General features: G+C 36.8%; 1 protein-coding gene across 2 annotated transcripts in view; it reads right to left on the minus strand.

The window, feature by feature from the left end:
* The window catches only part of LOC127620824 (G protein-coupled receptor kinase 5-like), an 83,130-nt gene that overhangs the window by 31,600 nt on the left and 24,789 nt on the right, over positions 1 to 26,741 (minus strand). For both annotated transcript variants that reach the window (XM_052094080.1, XM_052094079.1), the window contains exon 2: positions 4,948 to 5,043. In XM_052094080.1, the coding sequence (XP_051950040.1) occupies positions 4,948 to 5,043 (96 nt within the window). The remainder of the gene's footprint in view (positions 1 to 4,947; positions 5,044 to 26,741) is intronic.

Raw genomic sequence — 26,741 nt, forward strand, 5'->3', positions numbered from 1 at the left:
TTGAATGGATTGATAAAGCTTGATATAAATTCAATCTGCCCATTTGATACAAATATTTTTTGTAGGTTTTGCCAAACTATTCATTACAGCATGTCCACTGAATTTATGGCAAATAAACATATACTTGAATCAAAAATGTATACCTGTAAAATTGTGCACTGTAAACCCATATGCTCATAATAATTAATTATTTTGAGATGGGAAAAATTAAATCATCCAAATTAGTTCAAATAAATTAACCTTGATGAGTATGTAGAACTTTCTCTTTCTTTTGAGTTCACAAAACTGACACCTTTTAAGTAACCTGAATTGTTTTATTATTTTGAGTTTAATGAACTTTTCTCTTCACATTAAAGGAATTAAATTTAACTGAAACTGGGCAGTCTTTTTCCCAGCATGCTTTGCAAGGCACTCAAGAGGAAGAGTAAATGTTAAAATGATGTATTATATAAGATAAATGTGAAGGGGAAGACTTGTTAGTGTTTAATGCTTTGTTGTTTTATTTAGAAGATTTTTTGTTATGTGAAATTTGTTGAGGGTAACCATTATGGTGAATAATGGAGCTTGAGCTCAGGTTGAGGACAGCCGTGAACGGGGTCCCGGGTCGGTCCGGTTCAAGAGGCAGTGTAAAAAAACGCTTTCCGACATGCCAGTGGTAAGGTTTGAGGGGCCGCCGAATGTTGATATAACTTTCAGATTTTTATTTTGTCCCACTCATACATTTCTCTTAACTTTGTGGTTGGTCTCGTTTGAAAGGGCTGCCCGAGACCTTCCGTACGAGCCCTGCCTCGCCTCTCTAGTACACACACACACACACACAAACGTACACACAAATAAATAATACGAATAATCACACACATTTAAAACTATACATTTCTCTCCACTGCCTCTTCCCAAGAGCCCTCCAAGAATGCCAAATAGCTGCCCCATTTCCCATCATACGCATCCAAGTTCCCTGCCTTCTAGATGACACTTCCTCGAAATCCGCCACCCTCTCCTGAAATGAGGGCGCTCCAGCCAACTTCCATCCCCATAAAACTATTTGTCTGCCCATCATAACACCGGCCAGGGCCCAATTTTTTATGTGCTTATCCCCTATATTGATGACTGCCCCATCAGCTAAAATAGAGTCTGGGGCAAAATGAAATTTGAGTGCCCAATACGTCACACATAAAACTCTGGAAGCGACCAACGAGCCAAATGTCTGAGACTGAATCCATACTAATAAAACAAAATCTTGGGTAGTCCTAACCCACCTTTGACAATCATCCTATGCAGATTACTGCTTGAAATAAGAGAGGGGGACATCTACATAGAGAGATTGTAGCAGGTAGTTGAATTTTGGAATACAATTCATTTTAAAATCACATTAACCTTACACATAACTTTACTTAATTGGTTAGCCCAAATATTTGACAATATTTTAACGTCTAGCTGGTTCAGGGAAATTGGATGGTAACTCTTACACTCGCTTGGATCTTTGTCCTTTTTAAGAATCAAACTGATCCAGGCTTGCGTCATGGTTGGAGGAAGCTGTCCATTCTTTAATGATTCCATATAAACTTCTAGCAAAAGTGGAGCCAGTTCTGTAGCATAAGACCTAAAAAAAACAAAAAAGCGGCAAAGTCATCTGGCCCTGGAGCCTTGCTGGAGGCAAGGCATTAATTACCTCCACCAAGGTTATCTCAGAATCAAGTGTATTTTTTTGCTCATTAGTCAGTTTAGGAAGTTCTAATGGATCCACAAAGTTTCAAATATCCTCATCAGTAGACAAAAACGTGGAACTAAAGAGATCATGATAGAATTCTTTAAAAGCATTATTAAAATCAATGGCTGAGGTAAGTATATTTCACCACCATCAGATTTCAGTGATGGAATGGTAGAAAACAAATACTCTCTGTTTTATTTATCCAGTCCGACTCAAAGTATGACTGTCTTGCCCTGAATAGCCAAAACTCCACTTTCCACAAAATAGTATTATATCTGTATTTCAATTGGGTCAATTCTCTGAGGCCATCAGATGGAATTAAGTGCTTCAGTTCTGCCTCTGCACTTCTAATATTCCCTTCTAACTCCACAAGTTCACGTGCTTTGGATTTTGTGGTGAATGAGGCCTACTGTATGATCTGGCCCCTGAGAAACGCCTTAAATGCCTCCCAAGCCACGCCCACAGAGGATACGGCAGACCAGTTGGTCTCCATATAAACATTGATTTTCAGCATTTATCATTTGTTGGGATTCAGGATTTTGCAAAAGGGATACATTAAAGCACCAACTATATGATTTATTTTTCTCCGTATGTGGCAACATCTCATGTTTCCAATTGAGCAATCAACATCAGATGAAATGAGGGACATAGATTTTAAAAAATGTATAGACCCTACCAATGAGTTAAAAAGATCCAAATATTTGTAAGACTAAGATTTTTACACATCCTGTGAAACATCAATGTTGCTCTAGTGGGCGTGCACACTTTTGCTTCACTATGATCAAGGACTGAATCCATCAAAAGATTAAAATCTCCTCCCAATATTATATCATGAGGGGTGTCAGCGCCTTGTAACATCACTTCAATATCTATAAAGCCTTGATCAATGTTAGGTGCATAAATATTAGCCAAAATCAAACTGCCCCCGAATTTCTGCTAAAACAATAATGATATGTCCTAATTTATCTTTAATCTGTTTGAGACATTTGAATTGTAGATGCTAACTTTTCAATGTTATGATTCCCCTGCTCTTACTTGAGCCAGCACTACAGAAAAAATGTTCACCCCATATCTTCCCCAATTTTTCAGCTTCCTGTGGGGAAAGATACATTTCTTGAAGAAACACTGTATCATATTTCTTCTTTCTTTTTATGGGGTGCCCCAACCCATTCACATTCCACGTGGAGAGAGACATTCCACTCATACTAAGAACCAAACAAACAGAAAAAAAAAAAAAAAACGCGCACATTAAGCCCTCGCATGACAGCGCCAACTAGCGTCCATTCCACTAAACTAAAACGGTCCATGTACGCCTACAAGCACCTCTGTGACAACGTTGCTGTCGGATTGCTCAAGTCTATACAAATTACAAAAATAATCTAACTCCAGCCAATAGGCGGAATAAACAAAGAACCTGTAGATTAATCCATATAACTGTCCTGAAGGTGTGTTACACCACAAAACAAATTCCAGATGCTAGGTGGAACTAGCACAAAAACAGTCAAGTGAATGTTCAGTGAGTCGGTCCACTCAGCTGCAATGTGAGTACCACAAAATAACTGACTCACTCCATTGACTTTATGAAGGACATCGTTTGCTGTGGGCATGTGAATGTTTTACGGCCATCCTTAGCATCTATCTTGTTTGGCCGGAAACATCAGTGCAAAAGCGACCTTTCATTGATGTAAGAGTTTCTTGCATTCCTTGAATCGATCATGCTTCTCTCGTCGAATTTGCAAAGTCTGGGAACAAGAAAATGCCGTAGTTCTTACTAAAAAGCCTTGCTTCCAAACCTCACCTCGCGTAAGAAGATCTTCATCAGATGATCTCAGAAATTTGTACAGAATTGATCAGGGCCCGTTTCCCTCGGAAAAGGGAGATTATAGATATAGATTCGGAAAAAGCCCATCCAGGAATTTCCCCATATCCTGACCCTCTTCGGCCTCAGGAATTCCGACGGTTCAGACATTATTCCACCAGCTACAGATCTGCATGTCCTCCAACTTCACACAGACAAGCTCCAAATCCATCTTGGTCACTTAAGGATTAGCAGATAATTCCCTCTCCGATGATAATCAATCCACAGGGCTCAACACTAAAGATTTTTTGTACTGACCCAGTTGGGCCAGTGCTTCAGATTTTTACTGCATCTGGAACCAACACTGACTGATAAGCAAATCACCTGTACGGTCCAGAAATGAGACATGTAGCAGGTGTTTTATGGAGGATGAAATGAAGTAGACTGTTTTAAATATTCATCTTCAACCTGCAGCTGAACAGCTCTGATAATAATAGCCTAATAGCGGTTTTCCTTCTTTTCATATCAAATGCCATTATCATGTTGAATTAACATTTACACTTTGAAACGTCACCTAAATAAATGTATATCCAATGTGTGGATTACTAATTTTCACCAACATGTAAAAACGGAAAATGTCTGAACTGGCCCGATCGGGCAAGTGACAGTTCTAGCAACTGGCCCGAATCTATCTCACACTGGCCCCGGGCCATCAGGCAGTCCTTATTGTTGAGCCAGCAATCTGTTTTTTGACATCCCCCACTCTTGTAAACACCTCAGAGAATTTAGTTTAAATGGCAGTGATCGATCAATGAATTACAGCAAGGTCCTTCATCAGCATTGCCATCTCTCGCCGAATTTCCCTAATTTCTCAGATCAAATCGGCTCCCTGCCTTCTCTGGGGTGTCAACTTGAGCACTTAAGTGTATTTAATGTCTCCAGATCCTGAGGAATTTGAATTCTTTGACATACTGTCCTCCTATAACAGTTATGGAACAGAGTGTATGGAATGTGATTTATGTCATTAATAGTGTTAAAATGAGCAAAGTGCGCTGAGCTCCACGTTCACACGCCCGAACCTCGCAAGGCGTCATGTGACTAGCTATGAATATATTTTAATGTTTGTTTTAATGTACCATGATTAAATCGCGATGAATCACAGTGCGATTAATTAGCTAAGCATTTTTTTATCAATTCACAACCAATTATCAATGCAAACAAACTTCTAGGTAAAGAATTTCATGGGATGTGTGCAAACAGGAGAAATATCACCCAACGAGCACCTTTGCGGAACAAAAAGGTCATAATTCGTCAAAATTTGTAGGTGAACTAAAAGAAGCCTGTTCACCCAGTAAGCATAAAGTAGCCTTTAAAGCACAGCACAGTTGAGAGAGAGCATTAAAATGACTCCTAAAAGAAACAAAGAGTGCCAATACATTACCGATGGCTTTGCTCAGATCTGTGCACTGACTGATATGAGGGAAGCGGAGGATCTCCCTCCATTTCTTACTCCTTCCTTTTCGTTTTCCTCCTCCACCTATGTAACAGAAAAAGACAAAACTAGTTATTTAAAATAAATTCCAAACTTACAAATGTAAAGTAACTTAAGAGCCTGTCAATTAAAAGTAACCACATGATGCATGTCATTTTCTTGCTGTTAAATTTATATATAAAAATGTTTTTTAATTATTTTGCATAATTAAAATAATACACATAATGTGTTTGTGTGTGTTTGCAATTCCGTTTAGTGACACTAGTGGCGCAGAAAGTACACACTTCAGTGCATGTCATTCAAAAGAAATTTGCTTTCTTGGCTTCTAAAACAACTTTTCTTCTCTGATGACTTTAACATGGCTATGTCGGCAGGGAAAGACAATATTAACCAATTATATCATTACTAGGGATGCTCCGATCAGGATTTTTACAGCCAATACCGATTTTCCAGTCACCTGATCGGCCGATACCAATCCCGATCATTTCAACTTTTATAAGGATCTCTATCATAATTGGCTATATGCATGTGTGATGCAATGAAAACAAACAAACAAACAAACAAACAAACAAACAACTAACATAACATAGGGTGTGAAGACCATACGCCGTCTTTTTCCCCAGACATGGCTTCTTTTTCAGACCTGAAAAAAAAACGTCCGGCCGTGATTTAAAAATTGCCTCTAAATGTCCGGTATTTTGCCTGGTCTTCACATTGATATGCTCAGTTACTATCATACATTCTGTGTATTTGATACTGCGCATCAGATTTCACGCATATATGTCCTTACGTGTGATTATTCTGGATGACAGCGGCCGCACGCACTTTTTCAAAAGTACTTTTATAACTCTCTCTCTCTCTTGCCCACAAGGGTGCTGTATGTATGTGCGGGAAAAAGATCACCAGACGTGCTCTGCCAATCTCTAACAGAAACATCAATAGCGCAAGTACGCAAGCAAGCATAAAATGTATGCTCTCAAACTCTGCAAATGATTAAAAGCACGTTTTATCAGACTATATAGATTTGTCTATATAGAGACAAAATCTAATTTACTACGTATGAGGGATATTTAAACTTTTTTGCTTTATATTTAATACATTATATTATGATAATTGTATATAGAATTATTATATATATTTATGAATTCCTTCCTTGCCTTTTCATTTAGTTGGATGATTTTATTAAATCATTTGCATGCTGCTTAAACTTTAATGAGGGGGAACACGCGCTCTCTCATGAGGGCAAGAGATGAAAGGAAAGGGGAGAAAGAGCGCATGTTTCTGAACTCAACGAGTGCTACTATTGCTAATGCCATTTAATCAGGAGATATTTAATAAAGATGTCTGAATTACACCACATATTGTAACTCGCATTATTACTGAGATGTCTGGTGGAGACTAACAATAATAAGGACGTTTCACAGCTTGTGCCGTTTTTCATTTTCTTGTCACATGTGAAACACCACACTAACAGAACATTAAACAAACTTTTCATATTCACTATACCTCTCCCACTGCATCGTTCGTAACTGCTGAATGTAAGTTCTTTGTCTTACATCACTATGCCAGTATTCCCCAGACTCCTTGATACAATGACACTGACGCTGAAGTCTTAACGGAGCCACGCGTCTTTTGCGACATGAGCGATCAGTTTATGCCATCGGCCAAATTACCGATCACCAATCAGGTCATATGATGTCACTATCGACCGATACCAATCGGTGGCCAGAGCATCCCTAATAGTTGCCCACTTTTTATGATCCAATCAAATCTGGCCCTAAATTGCTTCCTGATGAACATTCTATTCAGTCAGAAATGTATAACATTATGGAAGTTAAATGCATTGTGAATGGCATTTCATGCCGTTTTTAATGTCAGGATACTTTATATGACCATTAATTAGCCTTTAACCTTGTGAAATGTATTGTGAGTGTATGTAAGCTCTTGTTAAAGGAGTTCCATTTCTGATGTCAGCACAGGTTAAAAATATGCATTCCTTCCCAAGAGAAAAGAAGAACTTTTATAACAAAACATGGTGCACTTTGCAATAACGGTTTATCTTATGAAACGTACAAAATTATACAGTACAATAAAATAGAACTACTTCTGGTATGCATTCATTAGTTACACAAGTGTTGTCATGTCGGTAACTCCGGCCATTAGAGCAGATTTGAATTCATGGAGAAAAGGTGGTCTGATGTTCCATACCACTCCAAAATGGGAACATGATTTGCCTCATTGAAAAAAAATGTCTTGTTTTTGTGTAAATTATCTAAAATTAAAAGTATGGTTAGGTACTTTGCTTTTTAAACATTTTGCGGCGTAGCCAAAGACCCATCAGAATGGAGCATTTAGTCCTAGACGATTCCAGAACTGTGAATAAAGCTGAAGGTTTCCAAACAAACAACCAGGGGTAGTTAAAGCCCAAGACAAGTCCTTAAGGACATTAATCTCTCGAGTTCTTTTGATTCACACATACATGACATGCCTTACTAATTAGAAGCCACTGACTCATGAGATGCAGAACAGTTTTAACACCACAAAACAAACCTTTTCCCACCAAAAGGCAGGATGCGGAACATAATGTTACAAGCCGCAGATTCAGCCACCCTAAATATGAGAGGAATGCTACAGTAAATCATTCATACTGGGCAGGGTGACTTCTGTGTGTATATGTGTGTAGTTCAGTGTTGGGGAAGCTACTCCGTTATTTTGTATCACACAATGAATCGTTATTTTTCTTTTCTTTCTTTTTTCTTTTTGAGCCAGTTAATATAAATTAATCGTTTGAACAAACAGCGATTCACTAAATCACGCCACTACGTGTTTGAAAAAGAAGCTTGTTACTGGAAAACCTACACTGTTTGTGACACTGTCATTGGAAAATGTAGTTAAGTTAGTAGAGTCATTATTTTTGGTTAGTTACTTCCCAACACCAGTGTGGTTTGATCATTTTCAAGAGCAAAGAACCATGGGCTCAAATTCATCAGTGCCTAACCAAATCCATTATATTCAGGCAGTAACTTGTGAAGAAATAAAAAATAAAAACACAATAATCAATAACTACGGTCTTGATCAATACAAAATAGGTACTGTTTCAAAGCTTAGAAGCTCTACTTTATAATGCATGTAGGGATTATGACCAAAAAAAGTGCTTTTAAATCTGCAGACAAATCAGAAGTGTTCTGTTTTGATAATATATATATAAAAAATATATTATTGTATTCAGTAAAAACATAAAAATGATTAAATAGCCACACGATATATGTTGTTGGAAAGTGCTCAAAGTGTAGAATATAACCAGCATATAGCTAAAATTTGCTACACAAAAATATAGTGAGTAAAAGCTAAGTATATGTCTTTGACATACATGTTTCATGTGAAAAGGTGTTGCTCATATGCCACCTTTTTACTTCAAGAAAAATAAACAGAACATAAAATATCAAATACTAATTACTTAGGAGGCGATTATCTTTAAAATGAGCCTACATTCAAAGTAATCGGTTGCATTGATCATTAGATAACCCACACGAAGCACAATGTGAACACAGCATCTGTCTATCTGGCATCTTGCTATCAGACTACGAACATGTGACCAGATGACATCATCAGAAATGCAGTAGCATCATGGAATGCTAAACCAATCAGATTGGGTTCAGACTACTCAAACCAGTGGTGATAGTCTGCCATAATTGGGCAGTCTCACATTTAATTACATATGGCCACCACGAGATGGTGCCAAGTACAAGACACAGACACGATGATGACTCAAATGGCACAGAATGCAACTCATTTTGTGAATTCTCATTACTAAAATAATGCCTGCATGCTATGCAAACCTTTAGTCATTGTTGTGTTTGCATGTGTAATTGGTTCTTATGTACATTTATTGTTTTATTTGTTTCGAGATGCATTTTGACACTTGGGAGACGTTTCTGGACGCTAGGATAAATAATATTTGTAATGCTATACATTTTTGATTGCTTTGTTGTATTAACACACAATTGTACTCCGTTATAGGTGACATGATTAGGAACAAAAAAGAAAGATGTTTTTCGGAGCATGTCAAACCATGAAAATATGTTTTGCTTTGTTTTTTGTGATTTTATGTGGATTCTTAGGCTGAATATCATTTTTACCACCCCTGGAGTTTGAGAGTTCGAATCCCAGGGTGCGCTGAGTGATTCCAGCCAGGTCTCCTAAGCAACCAAATTGGCCCGGTTGCTAAGGAGGGTAGAGTCACATGGGGTGACCTCCTCGTATAATGTGGTTCCCTCTCATTGGGGCGCGTGGTGAGAGGTGTGTGGATGTAGTGGTGGATGGTGTGAAGCTTCCACACGCGCTATGTCTCCACGGTAACGCGCTCAAGCCACGTGATAAGATGGTTGATGGTCTCAGATGCGGAGGCAACTGAGATTCGTCCTCCGCCACCAGGATTGAGGAGAGTCGTTTTTTTGTTTTTGTCGAGTTACAAGTCTTTAATTTTGCTTATGCCACTGAAACAGGAAATCTTTAAAAACACCCTCAGAGCTTAAAGGGTTAACCATTTTCTTAGCTTATTGTTTAATCTCTTCCCTTTGTAACTTTTCCTTCCAATCATATTTTTATTTGGGAAATCAAATTCAGTGTGTCCTGCAATTCATTATGATGCTTTTCATTTTACATTCTTTGAGACTGAAATTGAGAGCCAGGTACTGAGATCAGTTTAAGGTCTGAAACTAGAGAAGACATAAAAGACTGTAAACCATCCACTTCAGGTACAACAAATGCAGCAATCTGATCTTTCAAATGGACCGCTTGCCAAAATCCTGCTGCTTACATAACCCTAAATGTGTGCGTTTGTAATACAGGTTTAGGGGAATGAAAGGGCAGGAGTAATGGTGACTATATTGCCAAAGCAAAAAAAAATAAAATAAAAAATAAAATAAAAAAATAAATGCCAATCAATGGTTCTCAACTCGTGAGTCCTGGTAGTCTGTTCCGACATCGTCATAGACAGCAAGGGAAAAAATTATGCTAAATACAAATAATAAAATGCAACTAACAAAATAAACAGGCTTAACAATTTTAAAATAATGAGCATAAAATAACCTACATTTATGAGATATTTAGAATACAAAATTTTCCATTTTCCTTTTTATCAAGCATATGCAGTTAATGGTCATATTAATAAATTACAATGTTTGGTTTAAAGGACAATTTTGTTACATTACTTTTGTGTAACAGTTTTCTTGGTCTGGAGGCGAAACGAATTGAGAACCACTGCTTTACATCATCCTCAAGTACAGAGGTCTGCTCAAGTCAAAGCATGCATCATGAGCTGTTGAACTCAATGCATCAAACAATGTCAAAACACCTGGAAAAAAAGTGGGTAAAAGATTTTTTTCTTTCCTTTCTTTTGTTTCTCTCTTTCAGTCTGTCTTGGAGCCAACTAGAAGAATCAGATCATCAGAAAGCTGGTTGCTCAGTAATCCGAGTAATATAAACAGGATTTAAAGGTTCTAAGAATGACAAGAGGGCTGGAAGGGCCCTCTTGTTTGTCTGGCCGATCAGTAATAACTGGAAAAGCACTTCAAGACTGCAGCAGGACAGAGGATCTGGTCTCAATTTTTGGAGTGGATTAGGTGAAAGTGAGGCATACACATCTTTGAATAAAAAGCATACTGTACAGATGTGCTCACTAAAGATTCACTTTGAATCAATTTTAAGTTTGGATCAGAGCAATTGCATGGAACCACATAGTACTGAAAAATATTGTGATTTATTGTGAACATTATGCAATAATATCACTATAATATCATGTGGAGGACAATTTTGTGTAGCACTTGCCTATGCAAAAGTCACCTCCTTACTGCTAGCTAGGGTATTGTGGGTGGTTGCCAGAGCGTTGCGTTGCTATGCGATTTCAAAGGTATTCTGAGTGATTTTTTGAGCGTTTTTATGTGGTTGCTAGAATTGTGGGTGGTTTCCAGTGCATTGCTAGGCCATGTGTTTGCAAATGTACTCTGATTGTTCTTAGAATATTGCTAAGCAGTTGCTAGAGTGTTGTGGGTTACCAGGTTACCAGGGAATTGCTATGCATCTGCAAAGGTGCTCTGAGTGGTTTTTAGAGTGTTGCTATACAGTTGCTAGGGTCTTTTGGATGGTTTCCAGGACATTGCTATGCTATACGGTTGCAATAGTGCTCAGTGGTTTTTAGTGTTGCTATGCTGTTGCTAGGGTATTTTGGATGGTTTTCAGGGAGTTGCTATGAAATGCAAATGCAAAGGTGCTCCCAGTGGATATTAGAGTGTTGCTATGTGGTTGCTAGGGTATTGTGGGTGGTTGTCAGGGAATTGATATGCATTGGCATTGGTGCTCTGAGTGGTTTTTAGAGTGTTGCTATACAGTTGCTTGGGTCTTGTGGATGGTTTCCAGGACATTGCTATGCTATATGGTTGCGATAGTGCTCAGTGGTTTTTAGAGTGTTGCTATGCAGTTGCTAGGGTATTTTGGATGGTTTCCAGGGAGTTGCTATGCCATGCGTCTGCAAATGTGCTCTGAGAGATTTTTAGAGTGTTGCTATGCAGTTGCTAAGGTGTTGTGGGTGGTTTCCAGGGCGTTGCAATGCAGTTTCAAAGCTACTCTGAGTTGTTTTTAGAGTGTTGCTATGTGGTTGTTAGGGAGTTGTGGGAGGTTGCTAGGAACAAACATTTTTGGAAATGCATTTCAGTCTGACAGATCAGATTTTAAACTTTCGTCATTTGGGACACTACGTCTTTAATACAGTACACAAAAAGCAGTAGTCTACAGCGGTGTCTGAATTCAATAATTTATGCTCGCATGTGGTATTCACAATGTAACAAATTGTGAATGAGTGATAATGTGTACATATAGTATTGCCTGTATGTATGAGATTTCCACCGATTTGTCTTCAAAAAGTCAAATGATTTGAGGAATAATTTATGTCAAATGATGTTAGACCATCTCCTTTGAATATCTCCTTAAATATCATTACAGATTACGACAGACACCACGGACTCCTTAAAAGTCAATAGATAACATGCGTATAAACACACACATACCTAAGATGTTTTGAAGGAAAGTGGATCCCAGCATTTGGCATTTACGAGTGCTTGGCAAACTCGCTGTGTGTTAGCACATTAAATTATTATCAGTAACAAAGTGAGGTTATAGGATTCAATCCAGGAATTCCAGTCATGGCATGGGACAGGCCACACAACTGCCAGGCACACGGGTGTGTTATCATCATTTAGGAATGATAAGCACCCTTTCTTTCTACATTGTGACTGACATGCCTTAAACCCTTGTTTGTTCCATGAATTTGGGGATATTTACACTCTTTGAAAAAGCCATGTGTAAACGCCCTTCAAGACGCATTAGAGATGAATAGCAATTCGATTACTCAAGCCACCCAAACCCTAACCTAACCCCATACATACAAGAAATGACTCTGCAAAGTGTAAATGCATCTGGTCGTTGAGGCCATATGCAATACTTTACTCCTCCCAAATGGAAATGTGTCAGAATATGGCAGTTTGAAAGCCCTGCAATCTACAAGAGAGCGAGCAATCATGGGTGAGATTCATGTGTGGAGCAACGGTGAAACTTCCCTAACTGACATATGGTTCAATATGAATCATACGAATAAATATTTCACTGCCCTATATTAGCATCATCACAGATGAAGTGAACTCAGAGACACATTTATGTGCCAATATGTAAAAGTAATGTGCATTCCCCATTGGAAAGCAATCCAATTGATCACGACACATTAAGATAAGGTAAATAGGCCCCTTTTTCTATAAGTTGCAGTTTTTCAAGGCCAGCTTCAGTAATCCTGTACAACAGGCTGTTTCCTCTGGGTAAGTGTTTGTTTAAAAACTGTCCAGTTATGTAGGGCTCAAATTAAAAGATGACCCTACTGTATCAGAGAGAATTTATAACTCAAAATGAGTCCCGTGGTGGCTGTCCAACAGGATTTTTGTGCTTTGAGAAGGCTCTGGGAATCATCGGAAATTCTGCTGGAATTTATTTTGTCCTTGATGTCAAACAAATTCATAAGGTTTGGATTAAATCTAAAATCAGAGAGGCAAATCTTGGCATGAGAATTCTGGGCACTGTTGGGATAAAGAATGACACTAAGGATGTGCAAAACTAAATTTTTTTATCAAGGTGGTGGCTAGAATGGGTTTTGGGTTCACCTGACCCTGATGGGACAGATTTCTAAGGGGGGCATTTACATAATGCGTTCTTGCATTCAAAAACATCTAGATGCAATGCAATGAACAGAATAGAATGCAGGAGTCTCGAGATGCTGTTTCAAAAGCTTAAGTTCTTTTAAAATGACAAAGCATCGCTCATGGCATGAGATGCTGTAAAAAACACAGCAAGATGTGTCAGGATGGTCAAAGACATTTGTCTAGCGAATGATTACATAGAAAAACATGATCAAGACTCAAAAACAAGAATGGTCCCTAGTGTTACACAAAAATGATAATTCTCTCATTATTTACTTACCCTTATGCAATCTCAAACTTATTTTCTTTTTCTTACAGAACACCAAAAAGATATGATGTGCTTCTAAGCATACAATGCAATTTCTGTGCATAGGTCATTGCAAGGAAGTGCAATCGAGCCTCAAATCATAATCGTACCAAAAGACTAAAACAGACCGCTTCAGAAGAAATGAATTAAAACGCTCTGGATTACTTCTATGCTGCCTTTATGTGCTTTTTGGAGCTTGGATATTTTGGACTTCATTTACTTGCATTGTATGTATATATTCACATCATACCTCCATCAAAATATCTTTCTTTTTCACAAAAGAAAAAAAGTCAGAAACGGCAAAAGGTTGAGTTAATGATGAGAGAATTACCACATATTCTTTTTGGGTGAACAATGCCTTTAAAGTGGATGAATTTAAAGGGATAGTTCACCCAAAAATGAGTGCATTTTTTTCACTCATTTACTCACCCTCATGCCATCCCAGATGTGTGTGACTTTCTTCAGTAGAACACAAATGAAGATTTTCAGAAGAATCTCACAGCTCTGTAGGTCCATACAATGCAAGTGAATGGTGACCAGCAATTTAAAGCTCCATAAAGCACAGACAAATGTAGTAAAAGTAATTATACATTTCCAGTGGTTAGAGAACTGCACGATACAACCGGAAGTGCAGCTCGATTTGTTTACAAGAGAACGCAATTCACAAACTTCATTAGTTTTGCTTTAATTTGAACATGCCAGCGTGCTTACTTCACGTGAGTTTCTCACTGATCGCTTTGATTTAGAAGATATTAATTTAACCACTGGAGTTGTAGGGATTACTTTTAATCTACTCATTTAATCTACGACTGTCTGTGCTTTTTGGAGCTTTAACGTGCTGATCACCATCCACTTGCATTGTATGGACATACAGAGCTCAAATATTCTTTAAAAAAAATCACATCTGCAGGCATGAGTGTGAGTAAATGATGAAAGAATTTTATTTTTGGGTGAACTATTCCTTTAAAGATGCAACTAGGGCTGCAACAAATAATCGATAATGGAAATAATCTACAAAAAATGTCATTATCGATTAGTTGGATATTTGCAGTAAGCATGGAGAAGCCCGTCAGTGAAGTCTCTTCACAGCCAAGTGAAAAATGCGTTGCATTATGAAACTCATTTGAAAAACAGAACAGCGGAAGCGGAAAAAACACCCAAGTTGTCCAGCACATGAGAGCACTTTATAAACAAACACTTCAAAGAAGATCATAGTAAGCATACAGTTTAATGTGGAGCGGTTGCTGCATCAGCTTGCAAAAGTAATGTTTGTGAGTCTAACATTTATATTTCCTATTGACACAAAGCTGAAGATATAAATAACCATCTTAAGACAAATACTTTTGTGAAACATCAAGACTTTTGCACAGTACTGTATACTTATTACTATAAACTGTATGTAATGCTGAATATAATGTATAATAATGCTAAGGATCCTGATATTTGAAAGTCCTCCTGATAATGCCACATCATGTAATGTCCGATTTCACTAGTAAATTTATACTCAGACAAACATTACTGGATGAGCATACACAATTTTTTTTTAAAGAATAGTTTAGAAACATTTAATCAGTGAAAATACTATTTTAAAAACTATAATATTCAAATAATTCAATGTATATAATCAGAGACCGTGTACAAGCATACTGTGTGTATCTAACATAATTATGTATTTTTAGCTGAGCAGATATAATAATATTTATATTCTCGTGTCACTATTGCCCTCTGCTGGGCTCATTTTTTTGTCCCAATCCATGCCCTATGGATCATTTTACGCTTTAATGATGAGCATTTTTAGTTAAGTTTTACAAGGAACTATTTCGCATATGTCCTGAAAATAATAATAATACATTTAAACTCAAAGATTCAGGCTTTGTTCAAAGCTTTGTGAGAGTATAGAATCGTGAATTCAGTAACGTCAATCAAACTAAATCCTTACACACTTTATCATATCAGATTTATGAAAAATCACATTTTAATAAAATACTGGAAATAACATTTCATTCGATTAATCGATTAATCATAGAAATAATCGAAGATTAATCAATTATCAAAATAATCGTTAGTTGCAGCCCTAGACACAACTTTACTGCCAGGTTTTACAGCGCGAACTATCTTCGAGCTCGCACAGCACGCTGTTAACACCAATCAAACACCCCAACTTAAGATGCTTAAAAAGAAAAGAAAAATCTAGACCTCACTGACTAGTCGATTGTTGGACAATTAGCTGACCATTGAGACTCATCCCTACATTTCACAGAATTATTTTTAGTTCAGTCACATTGTCTGGATCCATTTCAACAGCTTCAATAGCCCCTGCAATTTGGCCAACTTTAATACAGTACAGTACACTCACTGTACACTGTGTGATCAATACACAAACACAGCATAGAATTTTTTTTACAGAAAATCAATAAGCCTAAACATTTTTCTCTTTGTGTCTTTACATACACAGGAAAGCATTTTATTTCTTATCCTCGGAGAAAGGCACTACATTTAGGCTGTATTACGTTGAAGAATTAGTAAGCTTGTTTAATTTGACCTATAAGACTCAAGACTACACCCTTTTGTTTCATGTCCATTTCATGGACACAACATCATCTGCATGATATAAAAATATGCTTCATCATGCTTTGTCATGCATCTGGTTGGTGTTTTACCACACAGTCGGTGTCAACTCTTTCACGTCAGAACTACAGAGATGGGCCAACACACCCCGCATGATGGTAACATGACACAATTTTACTGCAGCAATTCAACCAAAGCCTGTTTTCATTGTGATTCACAGGTTTAAGTCATTAGAAAAGCACATTACAACAGAAGTCAAATGCCTATTATATAACAATGCTAATAATGGGTTGAGTTGATCTAGTAATGACAACTGTAAAATAAAATAAAGAATCTGTAATCACACTCACTCGTCTGTGAGTCACTCATTAAGAATCTGTTTATTGACCACAGTCCACAGCTCAATTTACAACACAACTTAGCACCACCACAGTATGGTTACAAGAAACCCCTAACCCCCAGGGTTAGTTCACCCAAAAATGCAAATCCTCTCATGATTTACTTCCCTTTCAGCCATCCCAGATGTGTATGGACTTCTCTTCTTCAGATAAACCTTAGTGAAGATTAGGCACATTTTAGCACTTTTTGTCCATACAATGAAAGTAAAAAGGTGCCATTTTTAGGTGGCATAAAATTCATTCACACAACTCCAGTCAATCAGTTAAATGTACTCTCAAGCAAATCGATAGATTTTTGTAAAAACAAAAATAAATAATAATAAAAAAATTTTTTAAATTCCTGCCAGCATTCAACCCAGTTCAGTCAGAAGTCAGAAGTGAATGCTTTGTTTACAACAGAGGAACGAACGTCACGCGACAGTTCATTGCAAATAGTAATACAGCGTTGGCCGGAAGCAATGATTTAAAGTTAAAAACATTTTAATTATCAATTTGTTCCACACAAACCTAACGATTTGCTTCAGAAGACATTCATTGATTAACTAGAGTCATGTGCATTAATTTTATGCAGCCTAAAAATGCCTTTTGGACCATCAAACAGCCGGCAGCCTCACGGCACCCATTCACTTGCATTTTATAGACATACAGAGCTGAAATGTGCACATAAAAATCTTCACATTGGTTCTGCTGAAAAAGGGAAGTCATACACATCTGGGATGGCTTAAAGAAAAGTAAAACATAAGAGAATTTTCATTTTTGGGTGAACTAACCATTTAAGTAAAAAAGAAAAAACCTTTGGTGAAAAAAGCTTTCCAATTACAGTATGAGAGCAAGTCGAGTCTATACAATTAGTAATTAATTTATAAAGAATTACCTTATTATCCTATAGCCTGTATGAGTTGAAATCATGTCAAAATCCATCAAAAACATTCTGCTAGCCCCATGTATCCTTAATGTTGATTTTCAAAAAATATATTCCTTATGATGAGCATTAATGCATGTCACACTGCACTTGTACACCTACTTATTCATGCGATTATCTAATCAGCCAATCGTGTGGCAGCAGTGCAATGCATAAAATCATGCAGATATGGGTCAGGAGCTTCAGTTAATGTTCACATCATCCATCAGAATGCTGAATAATGTGATCTCAGTGATTTCAACCATGGCATGATTGTTGGTGCCAGATGGGCTGGTTTGAGTATTTCTGTAACTGCTGAACTCCTGGGATTTTCATGCACAACCATCTCTACAGCAGACCTGTTCAACTTACGGCCTGTGGGCCAGATCCGGCCCTCTACATGGTTTAATGTGGTCAGAGGCTCATTTACCCTAAAAGCTTTTTTTCATTGGATATTAAAGTTATCTTCTATTGGGGCTTAATGCGCCTCCACAAGCATTTAACGTGCTCCGGTTTGCCAGATAAGAGGCGAAACACCCCCAATTTGATATTTATACTTGCGCAAATTGGAAATATTCCACCTAATGTTATTGTCATTTTGTGCAATCTGTCAACTATGCATGAGCGTGCTCTTTCTAGCTCTTGTTTTAGGGACACACTGATTCAATACTTGGATCGGTATCGGCTCCGATACTGAAGCTATTAGACGGATTAGGTATCGGTCCGACGAGCCCGAGCCAAATCAGGTACGGTGTGTTAGTCATGTTAGTTACTGTCAAGCTCCAAAAATTACATAAACCATAAAACACTAGTAAAAGCAGTTCATATGATTGTGCATTTTATTCAAAGCCACTTGAAGATGTGCGATAACCAATAATAAAAGTCATAATAATAAAAATTTATTATTATGGGTTTATAATTTCTAACAATATATAAGATGAATGGGATCCAAAATATAACCGTGTGAATGAAAAGTGAGCTGATATCTTACAACTAAATTGAACAAAAAAAAGAGATCGGAATCCTTTAAAGTCCAGATACAAGTTGAAAAACTTTTTGGGGAAAAAAAGGCAAAAATAAAATACTGGTTTCTTTTCTTCTGAAGACTGGAATTACTGTTAATTTTGCTGCTACATTATCCAATATACTTGTTAATAATAAAGTGTTTCTTAATAAGCTATATATTTATATTGAAGTAATGTGTAGTTAGAGGTTTGTGTTTCTTTACATATTCAAGAGTACTCCCAATAAGTTCCACACAATAATGTAAAGATATTCTAAACTGATTATGCACAAAAAAAAACAATGGTATATCAGATCGATTTCCAGTATCAGAATCGGAAGAGAAATTGTGGTATCAGTGCATCCCAACTTGCTTTCCCCTTTGAACAAACTTGGCGATCTCTAGCGCAATATTCTTCAAAAGTGAAAGTGATATATGGCCACTCTGTGTTCATTCTGGAGGCTGCTTTTGATGTTTGGTGCAACTAAGTTGGCAGGGTAAACCTTCTCAGTGATTAAATTAAATATAAAAGTAGATCTCGGCATCATTGATACGCGGAGGGGTAATCATTGATGAATATGTATATGTAAATGGTAAACGGTATATGGTCTGCACTTATATAGCGCCTTTTTAAACTTGGTGGTATTCAAAAGAACTTTACACTGCATCTCATTCACCCATTCACACACACATTCACACACCAATGATGGCAGAGTTGCCATGCATGGTGCTAGCCTGCCATTGGAAGCAACTTCAGTGTCAACAACTTCAGGGTTCAGTGTCTTGCCCAAGGACACTTCGGCATTTGGGGTCGTTTGGGCCGATAGTCAAACCGCCATCCCTGTGATTAGTGGCCAACCTGCTCTACCACCTGAGTATATACAATGTATTTTTTATTTGTGTAATTTAGAAATGTTGTTTCTTGTTGTTGAGAGAGATCAAATGGAGAAAGGCCAGATGGGTTTGAGCTGACAGAATGGCTATGGCAACTCCGATAACCACTCTGTACAATCATAGTGAGCAGAATAGCATCTCAGAATGAACAACACATCAAACCTTAAGGCGGATGGGCTACAACAGCAGAAGGCCACTTCTGGCACTTTATAAGGATCATAGTGTTCCTAATAAAGTGTCCAGTGAGTGTATGTGACAGTTATGCTGCATTGTTGTCAAGGTAGTTTTTCTCCAATGGAGACACTCTGGGAATATGTGGGAAAATGTGTACATTTAAGGGGTGCAATACATGCAATATTATAATTGGGATATTTGAATATCACAAATACTAGGCTTCACCAGCGCTGAACTAAACGACTCCCGACTGCTTACAAAATTCACTGTGTGGACAAGTTTAACACCTGTGCACCAGCCATCATAGTTATCTTAAAAGAGAGGAAGGAAGCGGTAAATTGTTTTTAAAAAAGGTGTGATTTACCACACATTCGTCATGGGTCCGTTAGGAGACATGCTTCAGAAATATAAAAAGGTGTGGTGCATGAGATGAGGAAGACAAATATATCAGACCAACCACAACCCAGTTTTGCTCTCTGAGAACAAAGCTGTGCTTATGTTTGTTCTTATGCTGTGTGTGTCTTGTACATCTGGGTAAATATACATGTGTACTGATCGACAAGAAATCTGCAATGCAATCACTGAAGTTTACAAAGATAATGCAACTACATTATTTTGTGTAACAATTGTTTATTCTGATTATCATTATTTATACATTTTACTTTTTATTAAACATTGGTGTCTTTTACCATATTGCAGTTGCCACCATTGTATAAAGCAGGGGTGCATACACTTTTTTTGTGATGATCTACTCTTATGACCAACTCAATAAGATCTAAAAAAAAACCAGTTTCATTTCAAATAAGAAAATGCTTAATGGTACTACTGCATGTATCCCTACATGGAATTCATCTTCTAATTAATAAAAAAAATATATAATAAATGTTCAATGTTGATATCATTCAGTTTTAAAACTAAACCCAAAACACCTACAGCACAATAGATTACAATAGCCAGGGCATTTACCTTATTCTGATGACTTGCACTGAATGAATGAGACAGTTTTGCCTAATACGGGCAGTAGCATCGCAATTTCGCGCTCTGTTCTCAGAAGTCCTTGGAAGGCGTGTATGCGCAAACCTAGTCGTCATGTCAACCGAATAAACAAAACCTCGCCTGGTCAATATTTACTCATCAAGTGCAAGTCAGACAGAAACTAAGAGGAGGAAAGACATTATATTTATTTTTATTAAAATTTAACGAAAGTACATTTAAATTTTACGCGATATACCAGCATTGCCTTTGCGATCGACGTATTGGGCACCCCTTGTATAAAGTAACAAGCTGCCCAAGTCACTGCATTACAACAAATGTACCATATATATATATATATTTTACAATGTGCCTAAGAATATATCATGCATTCACTCATCTTTTGTCAACAGAATACAAAAAAGAGGTTTTAGAGTTGTGTGTGTGTAAAAGAATTATAATTTTTTTTCCCCTCCATATAATGAAAGTGAATTCTGTCTTGCATCTCCTTTTGTGTTCCACAGAAGAAATAAGGTCATACATGTTTGTAAAAACATGAGGATGACTAAATGACTAATGAATAAATTTAGCCCCTTTAAAACCAAGTATAATACGAAATGCGTGCATTTTACAAGGTGCAGGCATTCTGCAGGTCTTTACCTCTGCAGCTCAAAACTGCTAACATAGTAGACGTAAAAACAGCACATCACTGAATCACTCATCCATTGATTTTCTCAGCCTGTTCGCTAGTGAACCACATCCTGAAGAAGGGAACCAAAATTACATGAAAAAATAAAATAAAAAGAACCTGACAGACAAACCAACTGTATGTGCACCGTAACGTTGTGAACATATATATACATATACATATATATATACATATACATACACACACACACAGATCAGCCACAACATTAAAACCACTTGCCTAATATTGTGTAGTTCCCCCTCGTGCCGCCAAAACAGCACCAACCTGCATCTTAGAACAGCATTCTGAGATGATATTCTTCTCACCACAATTGTACAGAGCGGTTATCTGAGTTACTGTGGACTTTGTCAGTTAAACCAGTCTGGCCATTCTCTGTTGACCTCTCTCATCAACAAGGCATTTCCATCCACAGAACTGCCGCTCACTGGATGTTTTTTGTTTTTGGCAGCATTCAGAGTAAATTCTACAGAAATACTCAAACCAGCCCGTCTGGCACCATTAATCATGCTACGGTTGAAATCACTGAGATAAATTTTTTACCCATTCTGGGTGTAAATATTTTACTTCGCCCAGGGTGTTTTAGTTTATTAAGGAGAAAAAACTTGGTCTTCTTTCATTGTATAAATTAGGCTTTATGGAGAAATATTTAGCTAAACACTCTTAAGTACTTAAGTGTTTAGTATTTTAAATTTGAATGCTGTCATCCAAATCAAGATTTATTCATTCAAAAATCCTATTGTTTTTATGACAGATAATACTATCCTTAAATTATAAACTATTGTCACAAATGTAATAAGATTTTGCCCCCTTATTAATTAGTTTCAATATAATCTGTAGTGTAGCTAAGTATTAAAAGATTAGAAAGAATTGTCAAGATAAAAGCTTCTCATAAATGTAAAGCAGCTTTTCCAACACTGCATCATATATTCTCTGATGACTGATCAGCAGATGTCAAACAGGAAACGCTGACAATATTTAAACATGCTTAACCACCACAATAATAAACACTCTTAAATGTTGACTACCATCCCATACATTTATGAAGAATAGGTTGCTTGTTTTGCATGCACACACCGACACAAAGCATGGACCCCACATCCTCATATCACTAAGATGAAAGGAAAAGTATATTACTGACCAGCTGTATGCAAACACAGCGGTGTGAAGAAGAGAAAACATTCCATTCATCATGACAAGATGTGTCTCTCGAAAGCTATTTGCATTAATGGCACATAGTCAAATACAATATGGAAATTCACAAGCACATTTCCCACCCCAATCTCATTGGGAAAAATGCAAAAACAAAAATACAAATGCAAAAATTATTAATGGTCCTAAGAATGGGCTTGGTTTTCTTAATACTAATTCTAATTTATATTTTTGGTTTCTTTTGATTTTGGGATGAAACATGTTCCAGGCATGTTTCAATGACATGATTAATGTATACTTTGTCTATCTTTGAGGCAACCTATATGCTAGTGTACTCCCAAAAGCTGGCTGTCATACATTCATTTACAGTATATAGATTACTTTTCGCATGACACTGCTTAAAATCTTCTATCAATATATTTTTATTTATGCATGCATTCAAAGCATTTCCTACAGTACCATTAATGAAGAAGGTCATCTATGAAAGTACATTTATAAAATATTTGCATGTGTACATTAAGATTTGTAAAAGCGCAAATGTTACACCCACGATAGAAAGATTTGTATGCGCAGAGTACGATTTTAAAAGGGTTACTCAAATTGCAAGCATAAAAATAAATAGCATGCACACAGAATGTACTTAAGGATCATTGACAAATAATGTTGACCAAGGTGTTAAAATGAGAAATCTTTTGAAATCTAGATTAAAACACTTGTGTCAAGTTCTCAGAAATGTAATGTTTCTGTCCAATTTGGTTTCATACATTTTTCAAAACCTTTATAGCGTTTTCTACAAAACAATATTTAAAATTGTCATGAGGTGTAACAATCAAGAAACATGTATAATAATACTTTCTTTGCACACATTAAACAACAAAATTAATTTCCAAAAACTTTTCAAACACATTTTTAAAGGGTAATTTACACACACGCACACACAAGTTTGGAATAATGTACAGATTTTGCTCTTATGGAAAGAAATTAGTACTTTTATTCACCAAAGTGGCATTCAACTGATTACAATGTATAGTCAGTCAGGACATTAATAATGTGAAAAATTACTATTACAATTTTTTTCAGAACTTCTTAAACTACTTCAAAGAGTTCTCATCAAAAATCCTCCACATGCAGCAATGAAAGCTTTGCAGATCCTTGTCATTCTAGCTGTCAGTTTGTCCAGATACTCAGGTGACATTTCATCCCACACTTCCTGTAGCACTTGCCATAGATGTGGCTGTCTTGTCGGGCACTTCTCACACACCTTACAGTCTAACTGATCCCACAAAAGCTCAATGGGGTTAAGATCCATAACACTCTTTTCCAATGATCTGTTGTCTAATGTCAGTTTCTTTGTCCACTCAAACCTTTTCTTTTTGTTTTTCAGCTTCAAAAGTGGCCTTTTCTTTGCAATTCTTCCCATAACGTCTGCACCCCTGAGTCTTCTCTTTACTGTTGTACATGAAACTGGTGTTGAGCGGGTAGAATTCAATGAAGCTGTCAGCTGAGGACATGTGAGATGTCTATTTCTCAAACTAGAGACTCTGATGTATTTATCCTCTTGTTTAGTTGTACATCTGGCCTTCCACATCTCTTTCTGTCCTTGTTAGAGCCAGTTGTCCTTCATCTTTGAAGACTGTAGTGTACACCAATGTATGAAATCTTCAGCTTTTTGGCAATTTCAAGCATTGTATATTTACTTAATTTTATTTATTCATTTGGCAGACATTTTATCCATTTATAAAATTGCCATACTACAAAGTTTCACTAGCATCAGAATAGCATTCAAAACAGATTAACGTGCAACAAGAATTATTTTATTTTTTTTAGTGACTGGTTATAGCCTTCATTCCTTAAAACAATGATTAACTGGTGAGTTTCTAGATAAAGCCGTTTCTTTTCTGCCATTTGTGACCTAATATTGACCTCAAGACATGCCAGTCTATTGCATACTGTGGCAACTCAAACACAAAGACAAAGTTAAGCTTCATTTAATGAACCAAATAGCTTTCAACTGTGTTTGATATAATGGCGAGTGATTTTCTAGTACCAAATTATCCATTTAGCATGATTACTCAAAAGTGAATGGCTGCTGGAAATTGGGCCTGTCTAGATTTGATCAAAAAATACTTTTTTCAAATAGTGATGGAGCCGTTTTTACATAAAAAAATGCCCAGACTATACTTTGTGATCAGTTGAATCCCACTTTGGTGGATCAAAGTACCAATTTCCTCGCAAAACAGCAAAACCTGCACATTATTCCAAACTTTTGGAATATTTCTTTAAGTGGCATTTTATACAAATGACAAACAAATGGTTTATTTGGTGGGTACAGCAATTTATATCTGACTTTTCAGGGATCCCAGTCCCACACTCTTTGACCAATGAATTTCCAAGGCATTTACGGTACATTTCCAGTCCTTTAAAAATCACCTTATAAGATTTTGCTCACAAAGGGGCAATTTGTAGCCAATTACATTTAATTTCACTGAAGTATTCGACATAAATGGGGGATACGCTGTGTTTTTACATGGTAAAATAAGCCATCATGGACGTTAAAAATAAAATAAAAAATGTCCTCTTAATAAAACAAATTTCGGACACTGGCTGTGACCACATACTGTATGGAGTGATTTCACGGTAGAGGATTTCAAAGCATGCGATCATAAACAGTGTGAAATGAGTTATGCTAAACCTGTGACTTTATTAGGTTTCTAAATAAACCAAGACATAAAATCTTGTTGGTCCAATCATGTGTTCCTAACATCAGAAGAAACACATAACAATTTTCCAAAAGATGCCTAACGTGTTAGAAACTAACAAATAAAACCTCTGAACAGCTGGTGTTTATTTAACTCAACTTAAATACAAACAGTAGCCAAGACAGTATGGGTACAGGAAACATAAGTGAACAGACTACCTATATCAAGTGAAAATAAACCTGCTTTATACATAGTTGGTGTTTTAGTCCATGTGCTTATGTGTTTAAGGGCTTCTCCAAGGTGTGGCCCCCTCAAACTACAACAAAAATCTTTGTGCCACAGGATGTTAAAAAAGTGCTGCCTTTTCCAAAGGTGAAGGCCAGGACTATTGGAGGAAGAGGCCTTTTGTTAAAATGTTCCAGTGAGATGCAGTCTTTGTCTTTTGTATTACTGGCTTTAAACAGCTTTTTGCTATACTTAAGACCATGAGAAGTGTAGCAATCAGACCATGCTCACTTAAATAAAGTCTATGCCACTTAAACTGACAGTCAGACATGAAACAGGCTTCTTGTGAACATATGAACACTAGGGACTACATATTTTCAAAATCGACTAATCAGTGGGTTGCAAATGTAATACGGTGGCTATGTCGTTAACATCAAACCTCATTGGTTCTCGTACGTCTCGTTACCAAACGTCATGACACAGGAACACATGAGGTGTGACGTTATTGAAGTGTCGCCATATTGGACTTCAATTTGTTTGATTAGAGAATTAATAAAAGACATATACGGTCTGTTAACCAAACCAAGTGGTCATACGCTTTCAGAAGACTTTGAATATGACGCCTGGACTACTGTCATGTTACTTTAAGGTGCTTTATTAAGAGTTAAAGTTAGTCACTGTCTAACAAATAATGTCATGTGGGTATAGAAAGACAGAGTAAATGAGGACAACATTTTCATTTTTGGGTGAAATATTATTTTAAAGACAAACCACTTTTAACAGCTGAACAAATATATCAAATCATTGTTGATACTGATCTTTGGTATCATTTGCATCTTCAATGGATCTCATTACAGTACAACAGGAATGATTATTATAATACAGCAGGTTGCGTGTTATCAAATACCAGTTTTATTGAACGCTCAAGGGTAACACATTAATATCTCAAGCAAAAAGCGTAGTCATGGAATAGAGGAATATAAAGTCACTAGTAAGTCTTCTATAGTCTAATATGTCTGCCATAACATACCTTATTTATGCTTTTACATCTTAATTTCTACGAGACCGAAAAGGGCACTTCAAAATCACTTACCAAGTGACAAAAGCAGAAATTTGTCCATAATTTAATGACCATAAGGAAAATTCAAATCTGCTATTGCCATGTCATGAGCTGATCGCAATGATAAATGTTAGCCTGTACGCAAACTTGCAAAAATATGCAAACATTCTGTTTCTTTGTTTAAATTAGGGCTGGGCATTTATAAAGATTTCCTGATTTACAAGCTCTCAATTCAATATCGAATCGTATGGGTATATTTCAGTTATGTCTATTGTGCTTGCATATGAAAGCAATACTCTCTAAGCTGATATTAATTATACAGGGGACCTGCTAATTACACTGCCTGGCCAAAAGAAGAGTTGCCGTTTGGATTTAAATAAGCAGATACTTAAGAGCCTATGCTTGGATCATTATTGTAGAGATTAATATGTTTCAGCTGGCAAC

The sequence above is a fragment of the Xyrauchen texanus genome, chromosome 27 (genome assembly GCF_025860055.1).
Source record: "Xyrauchen texanus isolate HMW12.3.18 chromosome 27, RBS_HiC_50CHRs, whole genome shotgun sequence".
Classification (NCBI taxonomy): domain Eukaryota; kingdom Metazoa; phylum Chordata; class Actinopteri; order Cypriniformes; family Catostomidae; genus Xyrauchen; species Xyrauchen texanus.